The following is a 27936-nucleotide window of genomic DNA, read 5'->3' as shown; positions in this document are numbered from 1 at the left end:
CGGCCTCGCTCGGCGCTCGTCGTGTTGCCGCGTGAGCTGCCGCCGTGGTGCTCGAGAAGGAGGGAGGAGGAGGATGATGATGATGATGATGATGGCGGAGCTGGCGCAGGGACAGGCCTCGGTAGCAGCAGCGCAGGCGGCACAGGCGGCGGCTCAGCCCGGGATGAAGACAGACGGCTTCGCCGACGCTTTGCATCGGGCGAGACAGGTAACGTGAAGTTATGCGTGCAGCGCGAGCGCGGGTGTTAAAGGACACGGAAGTGTTTTTCTTTTCTCGCAGGAGTGAACTTTTCTGTTTTAAAGCGGCGCAGAAACCCTCCTGTACGCACACACTCACACTAAGCTAGCTAGTTAACTTAGCTAGCTAACGGGCTAACTTGGGCAGATTATAAAAAGACTTAATCTAGGGGGTAAAAAAAAAAAAAAAACACGCACGTGCACGAGGCACGCGCAGGTCGACGTGCACGCGGAAGAAACTTTCTTCACACCCTCCCCAAAAAACTATCCTGTTTAAAGTTTTCTTTAAAAAAAAAAAAAAAAAAAAAACCCCAAAGACACAGGAACAACCTGTTGCAACAACGCTGTAAAAGTTACTTAGCTGCTAAGCTACATGCTAAGCTACATGCTAGTGTGGCCTAGTTCCGCAAAAAGCCTCCCAAACACCTTATTTCACGCAAACATCCGGCATTATCGTGTTTCTTTACACGTCCGGGGGTTAAAATGTTCGTGCACACGTTTCCACCCCTGTCTGTCCCTCTCCCAGGGGCACTTTGGGTGTTTGAGCGGATTGGGGGGGGAGAAAATGCCAACTTTAATGGAAATCATTCTGCACGCGCGTGGACACGTGAAATAAAGTTGATTTTGAGCGACGTGAACGCGCTGCCGTGCGGGTTTGTGCGTGTGCACGGCGTGTGACAGGGTGTCACTTGGGATAACTGGCCTGCTTGTAGCATGTGCCTGGGAGCGAACTTAGCTAGCACACGTCAAAGACGTGTAAGAAGACGTGTGTGTGTGTGTGTGTGTGTGGGGGGGGGGGGCTGAAAACGTGAAGCGATTACACGCTGCGTATTAACGTGTGCGTAAGAGGTGCGAGGCCTCGGTGCACTCTGTGATGAACTAAATTAATATAAACCTCTTCCTTAGGTGATGCCTCAGTGCTGACTTTATAAACTCCTTCAGTGAGAAATACAAAAATAATTAAAGCTGAGAGCTTCTGATTTAATTTAACTTGGTTGGCGTGGGGGTCAGAACTGTCTACCCGGGGTCCAGGTGCGATTCCCGCCCCGGCGTCTTGTGTGCGTGGGATTTGCATGTCCTCGCTGTGCTTGGAGGGTTTCCTCCGGGTCTTCCGGTTTCCTCCCACAATCCAAAGACATGCAGGTTATTAGACATTACAAGCTCTAATTGGTGTTCCCAAATTACCCGTAGTGTGCGTGTGTGCCCTGCGATGGATTGGCAACCCATCGGTGTACCCCGCCTCGTGCCCTCAGTCTCCTGGTATGGATTAAGTGGTATCGATGATTAAAAGATAAGTGAGTAGATTAAACTTAATCTAATAATGATAATAATGCAGCCTGGCATATTATTGATGTGTAATGCGTTTGTCGAAATAATCTAAAGGTTTAATAGGGTTTAAATAGTCAATGTAATTTAATCAGTGATATTATTTTAGGTTAAAGCCCAGGTACATGTCTACCTGACTTTGTGTTAGGCAGAACTTTCTAACTTATTCATACTCAGACTTAAAATTTTTTATTTGTATCACTTGACTTGCCCCTCTTAATTATTTGATCAAGTAAGTTCTTATTAAAACTTTACAGGTTTCTAATCCGGCACATAGCTAACTTCCCTTTTACTCAACGTGTTGATTTTACTTATGGTGCAGGTTAAACTTCATGCAGAGTATCCAAATACTGCCATTAAGTGTCATCAAATTCTGTCCCGCTGTCAATTTAAGATGTGCACACAGTTTATAAAACTTGCAGTTTATATATTATCCAGCACATAACTTCACTTCTACACAACATTTAGATTTCATTCATGGCGTCGGTTTAACTTCAGGTGAATGGCAAGTAAAAAATGGACTGCCGAAGTTTCATTAAGTTCTGTCCAGCCAGTTTTGCGGCAAAATCTGGCTGGACAGGCTGGGTTCAGGTCCTCCAATGTGTGAAACGATTTTTTTTTGGTATGAAGTGGACATTTCCACGTTCTCGAATTTGATCCCGAATCTTATAAATATCAGCAATGTAGTCAGGAAGTTTGGGCCGGGGTGGTTCAGGGGGTTAAGGTGTTGGACTGCTAGTCAGGAGGTCCCTGGTTTGAGCCCTGATGCCACCAGGCTGTCACTGTTGCACCATTGAGCCAATGTCCTTCACCACCGAGTGCTCAGATACATTTTGTGCTGGCAACCGTCCCCCCTGCCAGTAACTGTTACCGAAACGATGGATGTGCCTCCAGGGTGGGGTGTATCCCTGTGCCGAGCGGCAGGTAGACGGACCACTCGCTCTTTCAGTCGGTGTGTAATATCTTTTTAGGATCGTAGCAGTTCTTCAGGTCCTCCCTTTGTAATGCAGAATTTGAAAATGTTTGTTCAAATTAAACTATAATCTGATTCCTCTTCAAACCATGTGGTGATACAGAATTGACATGTATGGCACTGCTGAGTCTTTTAGGACATGGAGGATGTTTTCACAGTCACAATTGATGTGTAATTGTGCACAGGAGCAATTGCGGCCCCGTCCATATCCTCCTACTCCCATGTATATTATCTTTGCTCTTCGTACTCTGGTTCGCTTGCAGGTTTCGACTCTCCGATACAGCAGGTGACGGCATGCACCAACTTGATTTGTGAGCCGCCGCTAAACACGAGAGAAGATGAGAACCAGGAAGTTAATCTTCGCGCTATGTTTAATATTATCGATAATAATATAAATAAAAGTCATGCCTTCCTACTGTATTAGATGTGGCTGAGTAGGTCAGAGATTGGGATCAGCACACGCCGAGATTAAGTAGGAGGCCGATGACGTCGCGTCTAAACGGCAAACTGATTTTGTTCTTATGTACTCTGATTCGATTCGTGCTTGAGTACGACGTATCTGTCCTGAGGTGGACTCGGGCACAGATCTCACGGAGTTCACACAGATCTAGACTTTTGGGGTCAAGTGTAGTCTGAAACAATCCCCTGCTATTAATGTGAAAATTTCCGCCAGCAGTTTAGTGCCATTCAATTGGAAGAATGAAGAGATCTAAGGATCGATTCTAAACCAACCGTGAAGTGCTTACTTTTTGGCTAGCTGTACTGAGACTTGAACACATGCAATTTTATTTATTCAAATGTTTGTGTCCAAAAACGGGGGCGTCCTGTCAGAGTTAACTGGTGAGCTGATCTGATGGGGCGGGAATTAAATCTTGGACGCCTTTTTATATGCGGTCCGTGAACCTAGCAAGACTTGACGCGTAGGTCGTTTTGGCAAAATCGTGCAGGACGATGCATAGCGATTCGCAAGGTGTGGTCTGTGCTCCGTGGATAAACTGTAAGACGTTTTGCGAGGGTTAGTTGCAAGTTTGGGACGGGTTAAAAGACCATCGTACGTGATTTGAGAGTCACAAGAACCAAGAATGTTGACGAATTTCAATTAATTTTTATTAATACTAGGGTAAGATTAATACATTTTTAATGAGTTCCATTTTCATTAGCATCAAATTAAGTAATTAACATCTCTAATAAGCGGTCGTTCCCTGATGAGATTCACAATTTTAATCTGAAAGACAAAAAAAGCTACAGCCTGCAACTGCATGTGTTACCAAGATGCATAAACTCTTCTGTCCTTTACCTCTGACTGTAGCACAGCACCGACACTGGAGACTCCTTCCCTGAATGTTTTAATCAGCATATGCTTACAGAAGGTGTCTCAATACTATAGAAACCGGTTAGCTCAAGGGTTTTAAAATAGAAAACTAATCAACACCTTTTGAGGTGTGAAAACTTGATAACCAAGGAACGTGCGAACTGTGGTGATCGAGTTTTGAGTCTTTCTTTTAACTTTGACCAGAAATGCTTCCTGTTTCTCGTCAGTATTTTTCAGGAAGTGGCTGCAGTTCTATAAGTGTTTTTTTTTTTTTTTTTTTTTTATCAGTATCACCCCGCAACAGCGCGCTTGCATACGGCGTGATGTTGCGATTATTAATAATTATAATTTGTGCAAATTGATCAAGGCATCATGCGCAAACGTTACGAGGCCGACCTTGCTTCATTCTGTTACACTTGTTTAGTCACACTGATTGAGATCAGTACTATAACACTAAACAACAGTTTAAAAGCATTAAATAAAGCCGTATAGAAGTCAGTGCTCATTTGCAAAAACGTTAAAATCAGGGGGGGGGAAAAAAACAAGCAGCCTTTGCCTACAAGTTCTTTGTAAGAGTTCTGGTATAACGTGAAAAACCAGATGTGTGCAGCAAACACTCAACCCTGTGTCCTTTTCCAAACTTATTGTATAGCTGTGCTCTGGCTGTGCCGTTCTGTTCCATTAAAATAAACAATTCTCCTGTTGCTTTATGAGCCTCGGTGTGATTGTGGTTGGGTTTCTCTTTAGAAAGTGATTAGACACTTCGTAATGGCTTGAAGACAGTGTGTTAAAAGCCCTTTAATTAAGTTTCACAAGACTTTCAGCCTGTTTTTTTTCTGTCATCGCAGCCAAACTCATTAAGGAATTCTTCGTTCGTGAGCTGGGATTCTTGCTGCTCGCGCTCTGAGATGGCTGCCTCCGTCTGCTTTTACACTACGGACAGGGGCATGGATCCGGGTACACGTTCAATACGTTTTTCAGTAGTGTGAACATGCTGTACCGTGCCTGGTACATGGGCATGGATCAACTTTCCATACCTGTGAGATACCTCTGCTTAGAGAATTTTCACCTTAGGGTCTCGGGATCGTTTCCGAGAACGCTTGGCTCCAAAGTCTGGTTCGTTTTTCGATCAGCGTGAACACAAACGTTCCACACTTCGGAACCGTGCCCGAGTCCGAGTCCAACAGTGCAAAGCGGTGTTTTCGAGATCGATACGACATACTTGGGCATGGATTGAATCGGATACGGAAGCCAGTCGTACCTGAAGACCGTCAGCGCCGCCTGACTCCCCTGAAATCTTCGCGCCTCTTACACCGTAGTAGCTGAAAAAGTAGAAAACTATATCCAAACTATCGCTATCATTAGACATAGCATGAAGATTGACGTCTTCGTTTTCTGTTTAGTGGCGGCTCGCCAACCAATTAGGTGCATACTGCCACCTGCTGTATCGGAGGGTGAAAATATACAACTGCACCCGAGTACAGAGGGCAAAAATAATGTGAAGGGGATGAGCCATCGTTCCTGGAAATGCTAATCACACGTGTGTAGTGTAAAAGTTCCCTTAAAGGTGTGTACTACTGCCAAAAACACAAAAAAACAGAATGTAACAGATGTATTTACTTACAATGTTGAAGAGGGTTTTTTTATGGATGTAAGATGATTAAATGTAATAATCCATTTTCACTATAAAACTTTTCCAGGCAGCCATTTTGGACAGCTAGGATATATATTTTTTTCTTCTTCTTTTTTTTTTTGACCTCAGGGAAGTTATGCGGAACACTGTATACCTTAACTTTGGAAATAATTTAGTAAAAACAAAGTGAACAGCACAAGGACCCAAAATGTATTATTATTTTCCCCTTTTACTGTACAGTAACATTACACACAATAGAATTTGTCCTGTTCGGTTTAAATTTCCGGGTTGAATTACGTCATTTATGATGTCAGTGCGGTCCAACTCGGATTACTGATCCATAGTTTCCTGTTTAAAAAAAAAATCAGTGTGTGTGTTTAGTGTAATTTAACATTCACGATTTAGCAGTGAGAAGTTTTTCCCGGTTTTATTTCCGTTTATTATTGCGTGTCTTCTGTTTTGTCCTCCAGCGTGCAAAAGTACCAACAACGCCATCACCAGGTGCAAATAATGTTTTAAACACTATACTAATATAAATATCCCTTATGTAGAAGAACCGTGGTTTGCACTGGTAGCCGTCACTGGCCCTGTCGGTGTTCTTGCACCAGATACCCAGCTGCAGGTTTGTGTATTTGTGGAGTCCTAATGTGTTCAGGTAATTATAGCCAGTCTGTCACCTTGTAGAAGTTTACATGTTTAAAATTTTTTTTTTTAATGCACCAACCCGTAATTAAAAAACAGAGGTACGTCTTGAACCGTGACTTTTTTTCGTTTCCCTAAGGCGTTTTGCTAAACTAGTTTTATTCATGTTTATTTATTTTTCTGAGAATTTGACTCAAAATTGTCAAAGTATTAGTGTTGCGATATTTCCAAGATTTAAACACTATTTATTTAATTATTTATTAAATTTTTATTTTTTAGTTCCTTGCTGAAGAAACTACAAGCTTTAAGATGATAGACGTTTAATTTTTTTGTACACACTCGAATGCGCTGTAGTTTTTTGGACTACACACTCACACGTGTGCCAGGTTTTTCTTTTCTACCCTTGTCCTGACACTCGGCTTTCAGGTTTCTGAAGGTTCTTTGCCCGTTTCTGTCAACACGCTGAACTTTTATCAAGTCCCGCTGGGTGAAAAATAGACCCGGGCATGACTCCAGCGAGGTTTTACAGCCTGCATGGAAAAGCCAGCTCTTAAAACATGACGTGGCTACCGGCTGGCACAAAGGGGGGGTGGGGGATGTAAGCGTCCTGTCGTTTGATGTTCCAGTGATCCTACACGTTGTGTTCTCCAGTGCGTTTTTTTTACCGACGATGCATTTTTGTATTTATTTATTATTCATATAAAAAAGTTGTTTGGTAGTCGAGCTCCGTTTGTGATTCGTCACGGTCAAAGTCGTCGCCTTATCAGCGAGTTTACTGCTCGAGCCGAGCCAGGCCTGTAAACACACACACACACACTGTACTTCAGACTAATGACAGCTGGTACAGTCCTGACTTTGGCATTACGCCACCACAACTGTTGTAGGTGAGGAATCAGACCCTGGTGCACCAGCTGACTCGCGTTGTTTCGTCTTTTGCGTACATTAATAAGCACTGATGCTCTAGATTAGAGATTGGACGGAGGGTGGGGAAAACTTTGGTTTGGTTATTATTCGTGATTCTTTTCTGTGCTGAAAAGAAACATTTTAGGTTCTGGATCAGCTTTGGACGTAACCAGTTCTGTGCTCTGAGTGCACAAGCTTAAATCGAAAAAAGCCTCTGATCTGACTTTCTCTAAAGTTTGCGTCTCAAAACCCACTTATTACTAACTTACACTTACACCGGTCTCAAAACACCACGAGTTAAAGTTAATAGTCTGGAAACATACCAGACGAAGACACGCAAGAATTTGAGGCTGTAAATTGCCACTGTTTACGACCGAATTATTGGTCAAGTTTAATAAGAAATGATAATTATGGCGGATGACGGAGAAAGTATAATTATAGGATTTTTTTTTTCTACATTGGTTTTAAATTGAAGTTAAATGTTAACCTTTTGTATTAGAAGAAATAGTGCTATGAGTAACAGGCTACATTTAATTACTCGTGTTCAATAACTTTCAAGTTTTCAAAATGTAAACAATTTTTCTTATTGTTCAAGGTCTTTTAAAGTATTACAAAATCAGTCTCCCTCTCTGCTTCAGGAGTTAAAAGGAGATAAAATCATGATACTTAGAGAATGGCAGTATTAAACAAATTGACTCCTAGGTATCATGACATCGTATCATGTGATTACTAACTTGTTAACAAACAAATTTTTTTTTTTTTTTTTCGCCCAACCGCCTTTTTATTCTTGACTGCGTCGCCCTCGTCAACGAGACAGAACGCAGAAAGCTTGACATTCGCCAGTACATACAGATTTAATCTAATCTTATCTGATTGCTTATTAAAGAGCGAGCTTAAGTTTAAGTGTACCGTTTGAGGTTTTAAAATGCGCCCTGGTCAGTATAAAGACGTAAAGGTTTTTTATTTAATTTTTTTTTACTGTAGTTAAAAAAAGGTCCCTTTTTTAATAAGTTTTTAAATTTGCTGAAAACTATTTTCTTCGACACTTTGAGAACACTTTTACTCACGATCTGTTTTTCTTCTTTCTGAACCCCCTGGCATTAATGTTTGGATTTAAATCCTTTCGTTTTATTTCAACAGAACGAACAAACAACGCGCTGACTAGGAGAACTTTTAAGAGAATATAAATATCGTGGCTTTAACTGGGATAAGTTTTGCTTTTCAGGAATAATAACCACACTGCTGGTTTGGAACGGTTTTGGAGAAGCAAACAAATAATTTTTTTCCCTCCTCCTTTCCCTGAGCAAGACGGTACAGCTCTAGTGCATTTCCCTCTCTGGCCTGCGACCCAAAGTTTCTGGGCAACAAGTGGCCGGTTGTTGGGTCTGAATTCCTCCGGCGGCCATCGGAGGCTTTTTCTTGCTTGAGTAGCAGATTTATTCACATGCTCACTCACATTGCTGACATTCCAGCATTCCCAAGGAAGAGGCTTTTCGCCGGAGGGGAAAATGTGGAGCGCTCTGTCTGTCTCTCTCTCTCTCTCTCTCTCTCTCTCTCTCTCTCTCTCTCTCACACACACACACACACACACACTGTCTTGTCTTGAAGGGTTTGACACTCTGAAGGTGATGCAAGCCTCTAATTGAGAGACACTAATTTGGAAACATTATATTTTGCTGATTTTTTTTTTTCCTCCGTTCTTTTCCCCCCTGGTCCTTTCGCTTTGTGAAAAGCCATCAATCATTGCCGCCAGGCAGTCATCTCAATTTTCTGTAATTTTCTGAAAGCCCATACTTTTCAATGTCGAAAGACAACATGAGAAAAGAATGAAAGAATTCAGATAGAACGTACTTCCTTTTGTGTCCGGTTTTTACTTTTGTGTTTAGCGTAAATGCCTAAACTGTGGATCGGAAGCTACGTGACATTTATTTATTTTTTGCTTTCTTTTTCCTCCTCGCTCAGTCAAAAGCGCCCAAACGATTCGCGGGACTCGCTCCAAAAGGCGATCTTGCCACAATGATGGCAAAGACAATTGTTTAAACGTTGGCTCGTAAGAAGGGAATCGAAAATCGGCCGTCGTTCAATGCACCGCTGTGTCGCTTTGTCGTGGCGCTAACGTGGGTGAGGAGTCGAGTGAGTCTTTGTGCCGATGCAGGGTTAGGGTTCAGTCTAAATGAACATCAACTGGAGCTCTTGTGTGCGTTTGAATCGGATTAAACGACAAATCTGACTCTTTAAAACGAGTGTTTGGTCCAGTCCGGTCATGTCTGTTTTTTGTTTCTCCATGACGTCAGGCATGATACATTTTTAGTATTAATAAAGGCTGTAGAATGAGCCTTAAAAACACGTTTTTTTACTTAGAAAAACAGCCAAAGATAATATAATAAAACAAGCATGTAACAACATGCAACACTAGTGAAAATTTTTATCAGATCCTTAATCTCTAATATGTTCTTGTTGATGCGTAGCTAGATAATTTTTTTTTGAGTGTATGTGTTTTGAAGTACCCTACACAGCGTGTTCGCCTTTTGTGAATCACCCTGTACACTCTGTGTCTAGAATGGTAATTCTAATTTGGCAGGGGGAAAAAATCGTCTATGAAACGTTAATTTTAACATGAGTCAAGTCGTGACCTGGAAACGTCAATCCGGTTTCCTGTCTTCACTCACAAAAAACTTCAAGTTTCAAGTCCACTACGGTGATGAGACTCTTAACCACAGTAAAACTTTTCAACTGTGCAAATGTTTTAAAGAACGTGAATGACTATCCCGGATACGGAGGCGACTCTGAGCCTCACCTTGTCGTCTCTAATCTTTATTGACTCTTTGAACTGTGTCCTGTTCTGTTTTGCACAATTAAAAGTCCAGGTTTGACTTGAACACTCCAACATTTTTAGATCTTTAAAGAGAGGGGGATAAAAGATCTGTAAACATGCCAGACTTTTTTTTTTTTTTTTCATTTTATTTTTATGATGGAAATGTATAAAAATTTAACAACTATAGAACCCATGTATATACTGTAAGTGTATTGATAATATGCGTTATATACGTGTGGTATTTAAGTATCTATTTAAATAATAATTTATATCTTTTATGGCATGTTTTTTTTCCTTGTTTGTTTTTTTCTAGATTGCGGCTAAGATGGGTGGTGACCCGATGCCCCATCTGAACCACTCTTCTCCCGTTGTCGATCCCTCGATTTATGCCTATGGAGGGCAGAAACGCTCCCTAGATGAAGGAGGTAAGCCAGAAATATGCAAAATAAAAAAATTTGAGCCAAAAAAAAGAGAGGAAGCTAAGGAAGAAAGAAAAAAAAAAGTTGATTTGTTTTTGGTGGCTTGTGTTTCATATTTGGGACTTTTAATATATCGTGGCTAATGAAACATTTTAGGAAGTTGGTGCGTTAGTTTTGTTTTATTTAATTTGTTGCTATTGATATGTTTATTTAGAACTTAGATCTTCCAAAACGTGTGCTGAGTGCGCCAAGGTTATAAGAGAACAATAACGTCTTATAACCAAATAAGTCTTTCTATCTTGTTGTGCGTAATGATTATTACTATAATAATAATCTGTAAGTTAAACAGATTTGGACAGGAAGACGAGCGCACCCCCTGTCCTCGCCAACGTTGGTCAGCCTTGGATATTTATCAAAGCAGATATAAAGTTTTAAGCACGTCAAGATGATTTTGCATTGCCAAAAAAAAAAAAAAACCTCTAATTTATGCCCTGAGTTTTTTAGGTAATTCCTAAAAGAACAAATTCCCTTTGGTTCATTTTCAGGTTGCCAGACACTATATTGAGCTTTCCAGTGTGCATGTTGGTCTGTCTCTCTGTGTGTGTGTGTGTGTGGTGTACGAGGCCTCTCGGCTCACCGCGTTATTTCTGGTGCGGATTACACAACTGCGCACAAAGTAAATTAAGTGTGTAGGCTAACAGCGGAGTCCAAGCCGCCGCGAGGACAGAGAGAGGATTTATCAGGCCTCCGAGTGCTGACACGTGGCCGTCACCGACGCCGCTGTTCTCCTGCAAGAATTCGCTCCCTCTAAAGCTCCACTACGGGGCAAAAAAAAAAAAAATGTAAAAAAAAAAATCCCGTCGGTCCTTAAATGTAACAGCTGCCTGAAGTCGTTTCAGGAAGTGTGTGTAATGTGCGCTGCGTGAGCCAGACCATGACTTCAGTCTCACACACACACACACAGCGTGTTCAGATTTCCTTAATATGACTTAACATGACTGGAAAAGATTAGACATCGAATTGAATGTGATAGCGTGTGTAAATACACTACATAATACTCACCGATATTGTTTGTTTGCTTATTAGGAAAGTAAATGAGCTGAACTGTAATTGTAAACTGTGTGTTTTGCTGCTTTGAGGCTGGAAAGTGGTTTGTACTGTAATGTCTGTCAAAATGTGATGTATCCTAATGTAGAGGGGAGAAAAAAAATTGGGATAGATTCAAATTGATGCGATTCGATATCACTTTTACGGGTTTTTTAAAAATAATTATTATTATTAGAATTCAGTTTATACAAAGCAACTTTTTTCTTGGTTTAAGCCAACAATTTTTTTTTCTTCTTTACCCAATCCATTACGGTGTTGCACCGTAAACTCAAAAGTACAGGAAGAAGTGATAGTCTCGCAAAAATGAACAAAGATGGAAGTGCTCCAGTGGAAACTGTGGTATACTTTTTAAAGAAATTTGTAATTTAAAAAAAATTTTTTTGTGAATATAACATTTAAAAGTTTTTAAAAAATGAATTGATTCTGAATGTAAATAAATCGAATCGGTCAACCAAAGTGCGATGAAATGGCGTAGTCTATTTTAAATGCCACAGCTCTAATAAAGTTATTCTCTATTGTATTATATAAACTCTATTGTTTTATAATAATAATCTTTTTAATAATTATTGTTCTGTATACTCTATTAAGAAAAAATTATGAAATCTTAACACCACCCAAAAAAGTGTAGATTTAAAAAAATATATATAACATACAATTTATATAAATTAATATATGAATAAAAACATTTTTTTTTATCCAATATTAAAAATACATATAAATCAAACCCTTAAGTATTCCCATTTTTGGGTTATTTTTAAATGTATATTTAATAAAAATATAATCTTTTCCGTGGTCAGTGTCCATGGTGGTCGACGTTTAAACAGATTTTAAGGCAAGATGATTTTCTGAGCAAAACAAAACTCATCATGGCTCTTTTCTCTCGGTGCGTTTTAAACCTTGTCATGATTTCTTTCTTCTGTCTCCTGTCTGTTACTGCGTGACCTAATCCTAGTACAACTGACAATAAATAATCGCTAACATCACGCTATTTAAAACTGCGCTCATATATATAGATATATATAGGGTGTGAGTGAGTTATTACACTTCTGGATATTTAAATTTAGCTTCAGACCGACACTTTTAACTCGTTGTGTGATCTTATCTACGTCTCTGATCGGGTCAGTAGCTTGTTTTTTCACCGTGCTTTGCTCTGCATACTGAGTGTTGTACGCCTCTATGTAGAATTGATTTGAATGTTGCGTGTTAAGTTGTGGTGTTTTTCCTGTGTATTACTGAGAAAGCGTTCACACTTAATAATAACCCAGATGGTTTAAATGAGTTAAAACATGAGCAGGAAGCTTGAGCGCCTGCTTAATGAATAGGTGTGTGAGCCACGAAAAGGCTGAGCGCACATTACACGGCTATTTAGCGTTATGTAAGTGCAGCAGGAGTGGTGTGTGTGTGTGGAGGGAAAGAAGAGTGATTTAAAGACCAGATATCAGTCACTTGATAGGATTTATTTATTTATTTATTTTCAATTCAAGTTGAATTAGATGACTTGAATCATAATGTAAAAAAAATCTGAACTCGAAATGCGATTGTAAAAACGCCGACTCGGTCAGCGTTTTTAAAGATAGGAGTTTGATAAAGCTAACCGTTTTCACGGTGCAAAAGTCTGGTTGTGTGTACAAGCTTTTGTAATAAATCTTTTTATTTTATGATTTCATGATTAAGTCGGTGCAAAAAAAAAAACATTTCTGATTTTGTATTCCAGCAAAAACTCAAACTTAAAACCCGCGGGAAAATATCTTTAGGCCAGAAAAGAAAGCAGCATATTATGTAAAAGAGCAATTTTTAGCCAAAAATGCATGCATGGCAAAAAAGTGATGGTGTGTGTGACAAAGTTCTCAGCAGGACTGTGTGTGGTTCTGCAGGATGTTTAGTCAAACTAAGCACTTTTTCTTGTAAAACTACACAAACTGTACCCGAGACTATATATTTAAAGCAAAACTTTAAAAAAATATATATATTGACTTTGATATTTTATTTTATATGATATAGGTTTTTTTTAATAGTTTTTATATGGAAACTTTTTTTAATGTTTAAGATGCTAAAAAAATTTTGCTCTACTTTTGCACTGTACTATACCGTAAAATAAAAAAAGGGTTTTGGGAATGTAAATAAATAAATGAATGATTAAGACGTATAAAAGGAAAACTTTTTGCAGCCTGGGTGAAGATTAATTTACACAAATTGTGTTAAAAAGAAAAAGTATGGATCTGTGAAATTGTTTAATCTTAACCAGCTATGTCTTATCTCAGGTTTATACACGGTTAGTATTTAGAGTATTTTTTAAAAATAACCTTTTTTAACTACATTTACATTTGAAAACAGACAGGCAAAATGATTAGAAAAACAAATCTTAATTCTTGTGATCAAATTGTGCAGCCTTGACTGTTATCTGTTAGCTGTCCCGTATGAAACCTACTTCTTTACATCGTTTCTTTGCAGGATGTTTCCTCCTTAAACATTATAATGAGCCCTATAGTCACAGGAAATGCTTGTTGTGGGGGAAAAATGCATATAAAAAATTAGACTTCCAGTAAATTTTAATGCATTTCTTTTGTTTTGTAGAGCTTTGTCAAGTTGTGCAAGTAGTTTTTATCTCAGTAAATGTTTGAATCATCATTTAAACATTTATTTATTGATCAATTCTGAGGGCCGTTTCGATCGAACCGGGACTTTTGCTTGTGCAGAATTACAGAATGCTCTTATGAGGGCATAAACAACACCAAAAAAAAAAAAAAAAGAAAAAATGTTTTTTTTTGCTGACGTATGCGGTCACAGCAAAAATTTCTTTACTTTCAAGCACGCCGAAGACGGCTTACTTAAAAAAACCACAGAGGAAAACAGTGTGCAAGCTGAGACACCATTCTCCTCGTCATGCCTGCAACATCGTGTCTGAATGAAGAAAGCGAAAAAATAACTTCCTGTGCTCTGACTGGAAATCACTACCAAATAGCTTTCCGTTTTGTGCACGTACACACACACACACACACACACACACACACAAATGGAAGTGTAAGTAGCGGCTGCGATTTGGTTGCTTTATACGTTTTTCTTTTTTAGCTTTGGCCTTTTGCATGAGCGAGTGTGGTATCGACATGCCCGTTATTCACAAGTCATATTGCACTTTTTTTCACTTAAAAAAAAAAAACATTTAAATATTAAATAAAGTTTTTCATTGTGCAAGTATAATTTACAGCTCCTGTTTAAAAAGTCCTGAAATACAGCAGAACTTGCATTACCATTAGACACGTGGTCATTTCTGCACAGGTAAAGAGCACAATTTATTAAACTATAGAACTGACTTAACCAGAAAGGCTCGTTTTAATATTTCCCGAGCTGTTGATCTCTTGTGATTTTTACATCACGCTTTCCTCAGAATTGCATGACTAACAAAAACATCCACTAGAAACATATAATTCATGAGAGAGTGAGAGAGGTCTGAGAAGAGCGACCAGACCGGTTTGATTTAGTTTAACATGAAGGCTATGGTAAATAAACAGCCACTCTTTGCAGCAGTGGTGAGCAAAAGAGCATCTCCGAGATCTTAGCCAAGCAAATGCGCTCCCTGAAAATGGGAAGAAGACAAGATGTTTGTTTTTTATATGTTTTTTTTTTTTCCCCCATTTGTCAACAGCTGGATTTAAATTGGAGTAGGACATAAAAGTTATTTATGAAGCTTGCTACTCTTACTTTCAGTGAGGAGTAGGACTGCTCCTAGGAAAGCCTTTGTCACAAAGTGGTGGTTGTGGTGCACATTATAGTGGGTGTTGCGGTTCTGACAGGTTTTTGTAGTTTTAAACAGTGGAAAACTTTATGCTTTATGTGCACAGACCAACCCTATAGATGCGCGACTCGAATGCGTGACATCATCCTAATCCGACTGCTCCGATCACAACTTTTTCAAGCTCAAGAAATTTAAAGTCCTCAAATAAATAAAATATTTCAAATTCAATTAATAAATTAAACTGCAATATAAGGTTTGAAGATTATTTGCCTCTTCATTTTTTTATGATTTTTTTTTTTTTTTTTTTTTTTTTTTCATTTAATATTGTTCAGGTTTAAAGGAAGTCGTATGTGGTGTGTGTGTGTGTGTGTTATCTGACTGAACAGGTTTTCTGTTCTGTCTGTGGGGGATTTTTCAGCGTGATCTGGCAACCTTAATGAAATGTAATTTGTGAACGGTTTTTCACTCAGGAATGAGGCACAAATATACCACCATACAGTGGAAGCAAAACTCTTATTTGCTGTAATGGTTAACCTCGCTCCTCTACAGCTACAGTCGGTTACATCACTGACTAAAACGCTGGCATTTATAGATCTTTACTAGATTAACTTGTTTAGCAGATTTTGTCTGAAGCCACAAAACACGAGAAACAGATTGACTGTCAGGCGAGGAAATGTTTCCTGTGGTGCCCTTTAAAAAAAAAAAAAACAACAACATTTATTGACGTCAAGAATGTGAGATTAGAGATTTAGTCTTTTAATATACTAGACAAAAAAATACAGATTGTTCATTTAAAAATTAACAATAGAATTTATTAATAGTGAAAATTAACAATAGAAAATCACCGTCTGTTCATTTCTGCAAATTTCAACACCATTGCTAATATTATTGCTAAATATCGTTAATGTTGTTCTCTGTTTTCATTTTTTATTTAATTTTTTTTAAGTGGGGACCCAGCTTGGTGCAATGGTACATCCAAGGTGAGTCCATCTTTAATCAAATTGTAAATAAGACACAAGCATTCAAATGAATAATACCTTTTTTTTTTTAATAATACATTTACTTTTTGCTTCTAAAATATACATAATTATTTGTGAAGCTATAAAGCTCTGGTCTAGAAACCTTGGTTTTAGTTTCTCCCTCTGTGATGTTTAAATATCCTTAATCACTTGGTTACTTGTATTAATGCTCAAGGAGCTAAACGTGATGTCCAAAATGGTGATAACCGTCTTCTTACTGACGACTCGAAAGCTTTTTCTCATCAGTTCACAATATTCCATACACACAGCTGTTAAGGGCTGTTATCCACCTCAGGATCGCTGTTTTGAGCCCTTTTTAAAACATTTTTTAGTTACAGTCAGATTCTTTTCTTTTTTTCCCGCCCTAAAAATTCCAGTCAACATTGAGTAATGCAGCGTTTTTATTAAATGAATTAATTAATGCATCCTAGAATTTCTTGCAGCTTTCACTCTTCCAGTACATTCCAGTTAAGGCAGTTTTTTTTTAATTGTTTTTATTTTTTTACAGCCATAAATCAAAATCCAAATGTAAATTATATATAATAATAAGCCGTAAGTTGCCGATGCATTTTAATTTTGATTTTCTTATTTTTGGTTTGATATTTTTAGTTAAATAAGTTGCTTCATGTGCTTTATTTGCATTTATTCTTACTTTCTTTTTGACTAAACAATTTTTAATGTTTTTTTCTACACAATTTTTACTGTGCTACTCTTTATTTCTTTTCTTGTTTTACTTTACTTACCTACATACCTTTCTTACAATCTTACACTATTTCTCTTGCTTTTTACTTTCTTACCTTTATTCTTTTTCTTACTTTTACTTTCTTACTTTACGTTTCTTCATGTACTTCATTCGCATGTTCTTTCTTTCCTACTTTTTAATTTCTTTTTAAAATATTTTTCAAATGACATTTACTGTTCCTTTATCAGGATTTTCTTGTATTTAGTTACAAAAAAAATTCAACTTTAAGTTTGATTTCCTCATATATTTTTATTGCACTTTAGAAAGTGTGTAAATTGCAGGTTCTTGACTAATTACATGAGCTGGTCTCCTTTGTGCAGTTTGTGATGTTGCGCTATAATTGTGTTTCTTTCTTTTTGTCCAGGGCTATAATAACAGAAGACTTTAAAGTGCCTGATAAGATGGTGGGCTACAGTAAGTACAGCAGTGCAGGAGGGGGTTTTATGTAATTCTGAGACATAATTGCAATGAATTACAGTTGTACAAACCCAGACGTTTGTCACATGCGCGCGCACACACGCGCGCACAAAGATCTTCACTGTGTTCACCTGCTCATAGACGCAGCGGCAGCACTGTGTCTGCGCTGTTATTTTAATTTCTTAAAAAAAAAAAAAAAAAACAGACCGGTCCAGTATGTGGGTGTGAGGGTAGTAGCTAGGTGATGTTTTGCTTTTACAGTATCAATCTGAACTTCAACTTTGTATCTGATTGATTTTATTCTTCTCTGGCTTTTTAATGGCTTTTTTGTGATATTACATAGTCTTTTATGCATTTTAACGCTAAACTATTAAGAACCATATTTATGAATTTTGTAACTGTATTTAGCTATCATATATTTCTATATAGAATATATTACTGTTTTTCAGTACTGTGGGATGAACACAAAGCAACCGTAGAGGAAAAATGCCACTTGTGATGGTGAATTATCGTATTTACCCTATAGTACCGATGATGAAGAAAACGCGCCTGCATGAATTACAGTACATATAGAGGGGTAACATCTGGACTTTACGTTCTAGCACTGCCGGACACCCAGCAGTATAGTACTGTATAGTATATGGATTTACCTTTACTATTTTTTTATTTTCTTTTAAAGGGTTATGTATTACGCTGAGTTTGAATTTAAGTTAAAGTGTTTTGGGAGCGTGTTAGGAGGGTATATTTAGGGTTTAAACTGTAAAATAGGTTTTTATAGGCATTTTCTGGGGGGGGCACAACCAAAATTCGAGGCAGTATCAAAATTTGCAGGTGCTCTAGGAATGTAATTCCCGCTAATTTCAGGAGTCGACTGTGTAGTGTACTTTTCCTACTAGTAAATAGAGAACTTATAGGGACATTTTGGGATGTGGTGATGAGAATAAAAATAATCAGGTTACGTTAACTTTTCTTTTTTTTTTTTTTTCTCATAAAAGGATTTTTACTATATAATTTTTTTTAATGTATAAATAATCTCATTATATTATATTCATGATGTGATATGTTTTTCCTCCAGTTATCGGCCGTGGCGGTGAGCAGATCACTCGAATCCAGTTGGAATCCGGGTGCAAGATCCAGATCGCTGCCGGTGGGTTTTCACTCTCTTCTCTACCCCTGACGAAACCCCACTATAAACTCACCCTTCCTCATCTATACCTCACACCACAACCTCATCACTCATGTTCAGAGCTAACTTTTCTTACAGCTTTTTTATTTCCCTTTCTTTTTCTCCTTTGCTCTCCTTTGGTTATATTTTATTTTAATTTTTTTGTACTGTTATCTGTTTACCTTACTGTAGGTAAGGTTTTTTGTTTGGTGGTGTTGTAAACTGTGTTTTGTGTGTGCGTGTGTGTGTGTTGCTCCTGTAGACAGTGGAGGTATGATTGACCGGCCTTGCACCTTGACTGGGAGTCCAGAGAGCATTGAGTAAGCTCTCATTATTTCCAGTCTTTCTGTAATGTAATGTTGCTGTGTGTGTGTGTATGTGTGAGAGAGAGAGAGATTTTTGCTGTTTATTTAAACCCCACCTAAATAAAGATTTTGAATGTGAGAAGTGGAAATGCGTACTAATATTAAGAATTAATTTTAAAACAGTTCAGCAGGGAGATTTAGACTGTTTCCGGCTGCAAGTGCAATTACAGATTTTTAAAAAAAATTATTATTCATTTGTTTTATTTAATTAAGACACTGAAACCTTGTGATTTTTTTTTTTGTGAACACAGTGGAACCTTGGATTGCGAGTGTTTTGCAGGATGAGCAGAAATTTGTAATAATTTCCGACTCGATAAATAGGTCTTAACACAAGTACTGTAGTACGCTTTGTCTCCTGAGTATCACATGATCACAACTAAGCCAATGGTGGTTCTCTCACGTGCTGTGGCATTGTGGGTAATAGTCTCCCATCATGCTTAGTCTTGAGTGAGTTACAGAGAGACTCTTTGTTAAAGTCACACAAAAAGTGAAAGATTACAGAAAGCCAGTGATTTTGTTACTGATGGTGAAAGTCATCCTACGCAATAAACCCTCTGCCTCGTCCTCTTCTCCTCTCTCGTCTCAAACCAACCATGATTCTTTTTAAAAGTAAAGTGCAGGTTAATTTTTTACTTATCTTGTATTAATAATTTTTATGAATATTTTCGTGAAATAAATCATCTAGGTTTCCATGATTTCCTTATGGGGAAATTTGCTTTGATATACAAGCGCTTTGATGTACAAGCAACCTTCCTAAAGAATTATGCTCTAGATCCAAGGTTTAACTGTAAATGCAGCTTTTTTTATTTTTTTATTTTTTACACACTGATTGAGGTTTAGCCTTTAGTGTTTTGGGTAGTTTGCATGATTTTGACCTATGTTTAGAACACATGCTAAACACTCCGTGTCCTCAGTTTGTGTGTGCATGTGCATGCTTGGTCCTTTTTGATCCTGATCTGTGTGTTTGCATTTTACAGGCAGGCGAAGCGGCTGCTCAGTCAGATAGTTGAGCGATGCCGAAACGGGAACGAGACCAGCCAGGATGTCCTGATTCCCGCCAGTAAAGTGGGTCTGGTCATAGGCAAAGGTGGAGACACCATTAAACAACTTCAGGTGGGATTTAGTTTTGTTTTATTAATTTTTTTTATTGTAAAAAATTTTTAATTACGCCCAACGTTCCGCTTTGTTAATGTCGAACTTTAATCCGGGGTTTAAATCAGGAGAGGACAGGGGTGAAGATGGTGATGATTCAGGATGGCCCCATGCCCACTGGAGCTGACAAGCCTTTGAGAATCTCTGGAGATCCTTACAAAGTGCAGGTAAGTCCGTTCAGTCATGTGGATGGTAATCGGTGCTCTTTTTTTCTTTTTTTCTTTTACATTTATCATTTGCAGGACGCCCTGATACGTTCATTTCATTATACAATACTGGCAGCTTGGTGGTGCTGAGGTTTGAACCCGATCAGTAGTCCAGCTGCAGAGCTACCACTGCCCCAAACCAGTACTGTATGTAATAACTTGTGGCTGGTTGTGTGTGTTCTGCAGCAAGCTAGAGAGCTGGTATTAGAGATCGTTCGGGAAAAGGACCAGGGAGACTTCAGGCCTGGACGACTGGGAGACTTCGGCTCAAGGCTGGGAGGAGTCAGTACTGAGGTAAGTGTACAAGCACACAAACGGATTTATTGTAAAACTGTCTGTTAAATACCTCATGATCTTTGGTCATGTCATGCTGTAGGTTTATGTTTGACGCAAAAGATCGTTATGCCTTGAAATTTTTGGGGTGATTCATGACTCCACAATCAATTATCTAAAAAAATATTGATCGAACATTATCGGGGATCTGCAGATCAGCCTCTGATTTTACCCTATTTTGTATCTAGTAGTAACGTTTGTTTTCAGTACAGATATTCCTTACGATACTCATTTTGAGTTTGTGTGTGTGAGCAGGTGCCAGTGCCGAGGTTTGCTGTGGGCATTGTCATCGGCAGAAACGGAGAGATGATCAAGAAGATCCAGAATGATGCCGGAGTGAGGATCCAGTTCAAGCCGGGTCGGTACACCTGCATCACGTCACATCACCTCATTTCTGCTAAAAGGAAATGAATGGTTCAGCAGACAGCTAAAAAAAATAATAATAATAAATGATGCACTTTAGTCCATTGGTATGAATAGGTGTGCCATGTTGTTTAACCTAATACCAATCAAGTCTTCAATGACTTTTTAACTAAACTTCAAAGCGAGGATCGCTTCAGTGTTTCTCTATCTGCGCTGCAATCGAGACGTGTGCAGGCACATATACCGCAAACAAATCTCTTAAGTCTGTGAACAGGACACAACGTAACAGGCTGCTTAAGTGTTCAAGGCTTTAAGGCAGATTAACGGTGCCGCTAGTTCTTTTATACTCGCACGTGTCTCAGCATGATCTCAGCATTAAGCCATACTCTGTGTTGCAGGTCAAGCAATTTTTCTTCCCCCCCCCCCCCCCCCCCCCCCCCTTTTTTTTTTTTTGAGACCACTTGGAATGTGTGTGAGTTTGGCATTAATTTGGTTAAAAGATATCGTCATAGATCGGTCCTGATTAATGACTCTGGGTGCTGTCTCTAGGGTTTCTGTTGCTACATACACACAAATGTTTGATTTTATTTCAAAGTCCAAATATAAATTTTATGTAACTTTTAAGTTTTCTGATTTTTCTTTTGTTAGTTTTTTTGGTCTTTGATCACTAATCACAATTTAACTAGATTTTTTCCACATCACTCATCCATGATTCAAAGACATTTTTCTTCCAATTAAAATACATTTGGTGCTTAAGGAAAAGTAATGTCACTCTTAGTTTATATGGATTTGTCTCTTGTTTTAAGGCAGGTGTTATAGTGCCTTCAGCACCCAAAAATACACTAGCTGTCAGTGCTTTATCCTGGTTTACCCTATGTAATATTTAAATTTCCCACCCACACACCTCTCATCAGATGATGGAATCAGCCCGGAGCGTGTCGCTCAGGTAATGGGACAGCCGGATCGATGTCAGCACGCCGTTCACCTCATCAACGAGCTGGTCCACACAGCGCAGGTACTGTGAAACGCAGCCGTGCATTTTTGTAAAACCAGTTTCTTTATGCCAGATTAAATTTTCTAAGCCTTAGCAGAGAAATACAAGGGTCTGATTTTTCTAAAGAGTTTGTTCTGTTGTCCCCTCAGGAGCGTGATGGATTCGGAGGTGCCCTGGGTCCACGCGGACGGGGTAGAGGCCGTGCCGACTGGAACTTAGCTCCGGGCGCGCTACAGGAAGTGACCTACACGATACCAGCAGACAAGTGCGGCCTTGTGATTGGGAAAGGTAGTGTTTGTTTCTGTGCCTCCTTCGTTGCGCGGATTTGGGCCGTTCCTCAGAAACGGCAGGTGAAGACTTGCCCAGGAGCCTGAATTCCTAGTCTCAGTGAATCACCTCAAAGTGGTGTTACATGTGGGTTTTTAATCAACTTGCGACAAAGCGTTGTAAAACATGACTACTGTGAAATTTCTTATTGCACTAATAGTGAATTTTGACAGTTTATTGTATTTGGTTTAGTCATAAGAGTGAATTATTCCTCGTCGTCCCAGAACCACTCTTTCATAACCCAGTTCCACTGATTTCAGCAATCTCCTTAAGTTTTATTTGCTTTGATGCAGTCCCTTCTGAGGGGCCAACTTTTTTATTTTCTTCACCTCGAGACAGTATGGTTTTTATGATTTTTTTTAAAATGTCAATTTACTGTCGAAGGTTATTTTGCATTAGTGTAGTTAGTAGGGTCTTTAACAAGCCCAAGGTATGAAATTAAAACTTTTTATTTGAATAAAACTGAAAATCACATTTGCATCCTGAACAGCCAAGATTTTTTTTATTTAAAAACTACAAAAAAAAAACTTTGCCATTTTTTTTCTTTGTCATTGTGAATAATATAGACAACAGTTCCTGTGATTAGACACTCAAAATGAGACGAGAGCGCCATCAAAACTCGCTTTATTATATCGTCGCAAGAACAATATCTCATGTTTGGTATGTGTGTGTGTGTGTTGCTGGGATTAATGAAATTGTTGGATTTAGATCAGTTGTTTAGAAATAGACACAAGTGCTCTTTTGTCAGGTTTTATTACAAGTGGTGGGGGGGGTCTTAATTCCCAACTTAAGTCTGAAACACACACCTCATTGTATACGCTAAGTGCTTTGCCAGGACGTCTTTTCAAGCCGCATTTAAGACCACCAGCAAAACACTCTCACGCCATTTAAGACCCCTCTCCACCCCCCCACAACAAAATGAAGCCCATCTCGCATACGTCAGGTCCAGTCCATGAACCGTGCGCTCGGGATCTTAATTCCTCTGAAGAGCTCATAATGGCTTCATTATTGCAGAAGTTAAATTTGTTTGACAATAGCTTATGGCTCACGATCAGTCCATCAGCCTTGGCAAGGAGTCCGAAAGAGGCGGGGACGAGTTGAGGGACGTTTTCAGCCGGGGGTCAGGTTGGGTCAAGCGAGTATCAGCCCGAAGTGAACAAACGTGTAATTGATTTTAGGGGACATCCCTGTTTCAGCCCCCCAAGCCCCCCCCCCCTCCATCACCACCACCCACAGGATGCGTCTTAAAGGCTTTGTTTCTGCACAGGGGACCATGAGACAAAGTCTCATCTCCTTGCCAACAGCTTTTCCCTTTAGAAAAGAATGGAAAAGCTCGCACTCTGAGGAGGATACGCTTTAAAATTTGCTTCCAGTGCTGATGGAGCAGATCTTCCCGCACCAGCAAGAGAACAATCCCATGTCTGTCGTGGTTTCAACTTTTATTAAAAAAAATGATAATTTCCTGCCATTAAATATGAAAAAGGGGTTACCTCCTCTATGCATCGTCAGCCCTTTCAAGAAAATAGAGTTGTATTTGAAAAGCCCGTGTCCCTGTGCTCCGCAGGTGGAGAGACCATTAAAAACATCAACCAGCAGTCTGGAGCTCACGTGGAGCTGCAGCGGAATCCTCCCCTTAACACCGACCCCAACGTGCGCATCTTCTCGATCCGAGGTACCCCGCAGCAGATGGAGGTGGCCCGGCAGTTGATCGATGAGAAGATTGGGGTAGGTACCAAACACTCGACTGACTTTTCTTTGTTTTGGGATTTTGCCATGTTGTACAGGGTGTCCCAAAACTTTTTGACAACATTTAAAATATGAATATCTGAGTAAGTACTTGTCCTAGGTGAATGAAATTAAATAGGCCCCAGGTTGAAAAATAAGAGTGATAAGTCAGGTGACCATTTCAACAGCACATTGTCATTATTACCTGATCCAAAAGTAAAATGTTTACCTTAATTAACTTTTACACATCTCGTTAAAATTTAAGATCATTTGAGCGAGAATTGGCTATATTGTTAGACTACGAAATCGTTTTAAGGCGAGACCATTTGCACCTTGCACTCTTTGTATTTAATGCCCTCTCACAATCTGATGCTGTTTTCCATGTTCAGGTTCACCACCTGCTCTCATGAAAACACCATCATCCACTTAATTTTGAATTTTTCTTTTTTTTTAAAGCACCAAAGTCTTCTTTGCATTGATTGGGGTTACAAATTGTAAAATACCACCAAAGTTTTACGAAAGTGTCTCTTTGTTTCCTGATGTTTAAACGTTTGTTAACTCGGCCTCGTTGCCGGTGTTCTAGTCCGGTGGTCCTAATTCTTCCCTAACACACCCCCCACCCCGCCCCTGTTCGCACTCGCACCATGGGTTTATCCTGCCCGCTATTAATCAATTGTTAGTCCTTAATGAGTTGTGTTAGGACCTGTCCATGACCTCTGACCCGTTTCCCCATTTTGCTGATCGACTTTCCAGGCCCCGGGAATGGCCGGCAGCAGCAGCTTCGGACTCAGTCCCTTCACCCAAGGACCGAGCAACCCGCACCAGAAGTGAGCGTCCTTTCTTTTTGTGTAGTACCTCCAGCTTTTTATGCTTGCTTTTTTTGAGTTTTGTTTTAAAATGGTTCTCGTTTTGTCTGACAGTGGACCGCAGACTTTCATGACAGGAGGTTGGGGTACTACATACCAGACATGGCAGCCTCAGGGCCAGCAGGACCCCAGTGAGTACCGCGCCGGCTCATTGTTTCTGTCAGTGCACACACAACCTAGAGCCTCCTCCCCTTTTATCTTGGTTATATTTCCACTTATGGCATTAATTTATTGTTAATGCTGGAAATATCCCCGAGCCTAGGATGCTCCAGTGGGAAGTATTTGTCATCGTAACAGAGGCGCATTGCCTTAAAGACAGGGAAAAGAAAATAGCAACAGTTTGTTGATCATGTGCGCCTTTTTTTTTTTTTTTTTTTCCTTTTTTTTTTTTTTTGTCTGGTTTCAGGTCATAATGGCTCACAGACAGGACAGATGGATTATTCCAAAGCGTGGGAGCAGTATTATAAGAAGCTAGGCAAGTAACATAACATCCTTAGAGCTCCTGGTCTATATTATTTGATTTATTCTTTTATGCAAGGGAAAGTGTATTGACGTTTGTAGAGCAGTAAAACGATGAGCAGTCGAGTACAAACATCCTTGCATGAAAAAGTTTTTTTTGATTTTTTTTTTTTAACGCTTCTTAAAGTTAGCTCAGTTAATAATACCATTTATGTGTGTTGTAGGTCAGCAGAGCCAAGCACAAAGCACTGGTCCCGACTACAGCAAAGCTTGGGAGGAGTATTACAAGAAACAGGGTGAGTTCTTTACCTCCCCCCTCCCTAAGCTTTACTCTACAGCTTGTGCTGTGTGTTCATAGAATTCAAGTGCATAAAATTATACGTCATTTTAAATATTTAACTTGATAGCAGTTGGATGTTTTTTAAATACTCGTGCTCTCTGTCTCTCTCTCTCTCTCTCTCTCTCTCTCTCTCTCTCAGGTCAGGCTGCAGGTCCTGGCTCTCAGCAGAGCTCCACTCCTGACTACAGCGCTGCCTGGGTGGAGTATTACAGACAGGGGGCTTATTATGGCCAGGGGGCCCAGCACTCGCAGGCTCCAGGCCTTCAGGTACGAACAGACACACTTGCGGCGCATACACACAGGCGCGTCGATGCATGCACAATTTATGGACACATGGACAGAGTTGAGTTGGGTAAACACACACACATGCCACATAGGGACTGATGAGTAATAATGATGCAGACACTTAAACAGACATGGAGGGATTGACAGGGACATACATTAACGGAGGGGTTGGGACACAAGGATGGAAACAAACAACCAGAGGGGTGAGTACGCAGGGTCACAAAGGGAAAAGGGACTACTTTGATGAAAGAGACCGGTCCTAGAGGGATGTAGACTGAAACCCACACCCAGATGGACAGGGACATGTACACACTTCCAGAGGCACATTGACTCCGGTGTAGGGGCGACCTTCCAAGAGGCACGGAGACAGGGACACGGAGGATAGGGACATAGTCTCAGAGGGACGGGGACAGACATGTACTGTGTTTGCTAACAGCTCTATGATGCAGAAAATGGTGAATTTGATCTGCTACTTAGCCCTAATTCTTTTTTCTCTCCCCGTGTCTCCTGTAGGATCATTAGATCTGAGACCTTTTTCGTTGAAGATTTTTGAATGATTCAGAAGATGAAACGAACCTTTTGTAACAGAGGTTTCTAGATTTGCAACGCCTTGAAGACTTTTACTTTTTTTTTTCTTAGTGAGAAACACTAGCTGTAGAATGACTTATACAATTAAAAGTAAGAAATATTTCTAAATCAGGAAAGTAAAAAGAAATTGTTACTAAATACTTGTGTACACCATTATTTGAATGAACAATATCCGGGATTCCTTTTTGGACAAACAGAGCTGTTTTTGTTTTATTATAATTTTTTCTATTCTATCTTTTTAATTCAAGTGAAAAGGCCAAAACGAAACCCGGAATTGTGACATTTCAGCAATCGCAATATAATCTATTTTTTCTAGTTCTGTTGCAATAAAATCGTAATTGCTGGCTTAGCAGTCTTGAATCCAATTTTTTTTTGGTTTGTTCTTTTTTTGTTTTTTTCTTGTCGTGAGATGTTTTAAGAATGTGTACAAAAATGTTTTTTTTTTTTCTTTACATAAAGCAATTTTAATTCAGTGTGATGAAAAAAAACTGTGATATTTTGTTACAGGAAAAAATGTGTTCTTTTGTTACACAATATGATGAGTGATGGCGAACGGCAGTCAATTCCTAATTTAATTCCTCTTGTGTTTTGTATTCTGTTTTTCATTGTCATTTTATTGTACTCTGGTTTAAAAAAAGGTGCAATATCTTATTTCATATTTGAAACAAAGATGGATTTCTCTAATATTTTGACAGATGTTTAACTTGTAGGTTTTTTTTTTTTAAAGGAGTATGGAAATGTAACGGATAATTTTTTTATTACCTTGATCTGATGTGGGAAAAGTGTGGGGGGGAATCTTGCATCTTGCATATTGTAAGTTTTTTGCCTTTGCTATCTTGTAAAACTTTGTATGTACACTCAGATACTTGACTAAATACTTTATTTAAATATTATATATGTAATTAAAAATCAAAGAAGTTTTTTTTTCCTCATGGAGTCATTTAGCAGGAAAACTGTCCCTGTTTTTCTGTCTGTTTTCATACTGAAATGGTTTTTTTTTTTTTTCTTCCTTCAAAGATTGTGAATGTGTAATTTGAAATTTGATGTTGCATCTTAATGTTATGGACAAAAAAATGAGAACTGATAGGTTTTTATGTATGTTCTGTACTTTAACTCGTTCAAGACTGCTAAGCCTCCAGATCCTGTCTGTGTGTTAATTGTAGTTTTTTATATTCTAAGTATTAAGATCAAAGTCGTCTTATTCGGTACCAGCCGGCTTTCCGATGCCCCTCCACCAGTACACACTGTGGACTCGTGTACAGTCCGAGATGCTAATAACTTTTTAAGTAATTTTTTTTCTTTTTTCTGCTCTGTGTGATCTAATATATGTATGAGTGATTAGTTATAAATTCGAATCTAGTATTAACTTCATCGCGTAATGAAAAGGGATTATTATAATTTCAGATGTTTAATTTTAGTGTTTTTTGGTTTATTTTTTTCCTTTCCCTCATGTGTACAGGTAACCATGTATTAAAAACATCAAAAGACTA

The 27936-nt window shown here is 39.0% G+C and overlaps 1 protein-coding gene across 2 annotated transcripts; it reads left to right on the top strand.

Moving 5' to 3' along the window:
* Positions 1-27936, top strand: fubp3 (far upstream element (FUSE) binding protein 3). Of its 2 annotated transcripts, XM_053485487.1 has the most exons (19): positions 1-208; positions 10155-10266; positions 16047-16080; positions 17226-17275; positions 18354-18425; positions 18706-18763; positions 19786-19921; positions 20029-20127; positions 20353-20460; positions 20755-20857; positions 21777-21877; positions 22006-22144; positions 23748-23908; positions 24662-24735; positions 24829-24905; positions 25181-25249; positions 25458-25529; positions 25713-25840; positions 26372-27936. In XM_053485487.1, exons 1-19 carry the CDS (start codon positions 74-76, stop codon positions 26378-26380), a joined length of 1737 nt encoding a protein of 578 aa, XP_053341462.1. In that variant the 5' UTR covers positions 1-73; the 3' UTR covers positions 26381-27936. The 2 variants fall into 2 exon arrangements, with proteins under 2 accessions (XP_053341462.1, XP_053341463.1); XM_053485488.1 differs by lacking the exon at positions 25181-25249.

This window comes from Clarias gariepinus, chromosome 24, assembly GCF_024256425.1.
Source record: "Clarias gariepinus isolate MV-2021 ecotype Netherlands chromosome 24, CGAR_prim_01v2, whole genome shotgun sequence".
Taxonomy (NCBI): Eukaryota; Metazoa; Chordata; class Actinopteri; order Siluriformes; family Clariidae; genus Clarias; species Clarias gariepinus.
The sequence above is the reverse complement of the archived record's forward strand: the minus strand, read 5'-3'. Positions and strand labels throughout refer to the sequence as shown.

Bases quoted from the DNA above. Each gene is read 5' to 3' on its own strand.
- fubp3 (XM_053485487.1), top strand. From the start codon at position 74: ATGATGATGATGATGATGATGGCGGAGCTGGCGCAGGGACAGGCCTCG. The intron at 10,267-16,046 runs GTAAGCCAGAAA...ATTTTTTTTAAG, and splicing joins ACGCTCCCTAGATGAAGGAG to TGGGGACCCAGCTTGGTGCA. The intron at 20,858-21,776 runs GTCGGTACACCT...ACCTCTCATCAG, and splicing joins GAGGATCCAGTTCAAGCCGG to ATGATGGAATCAGCCCGGAG.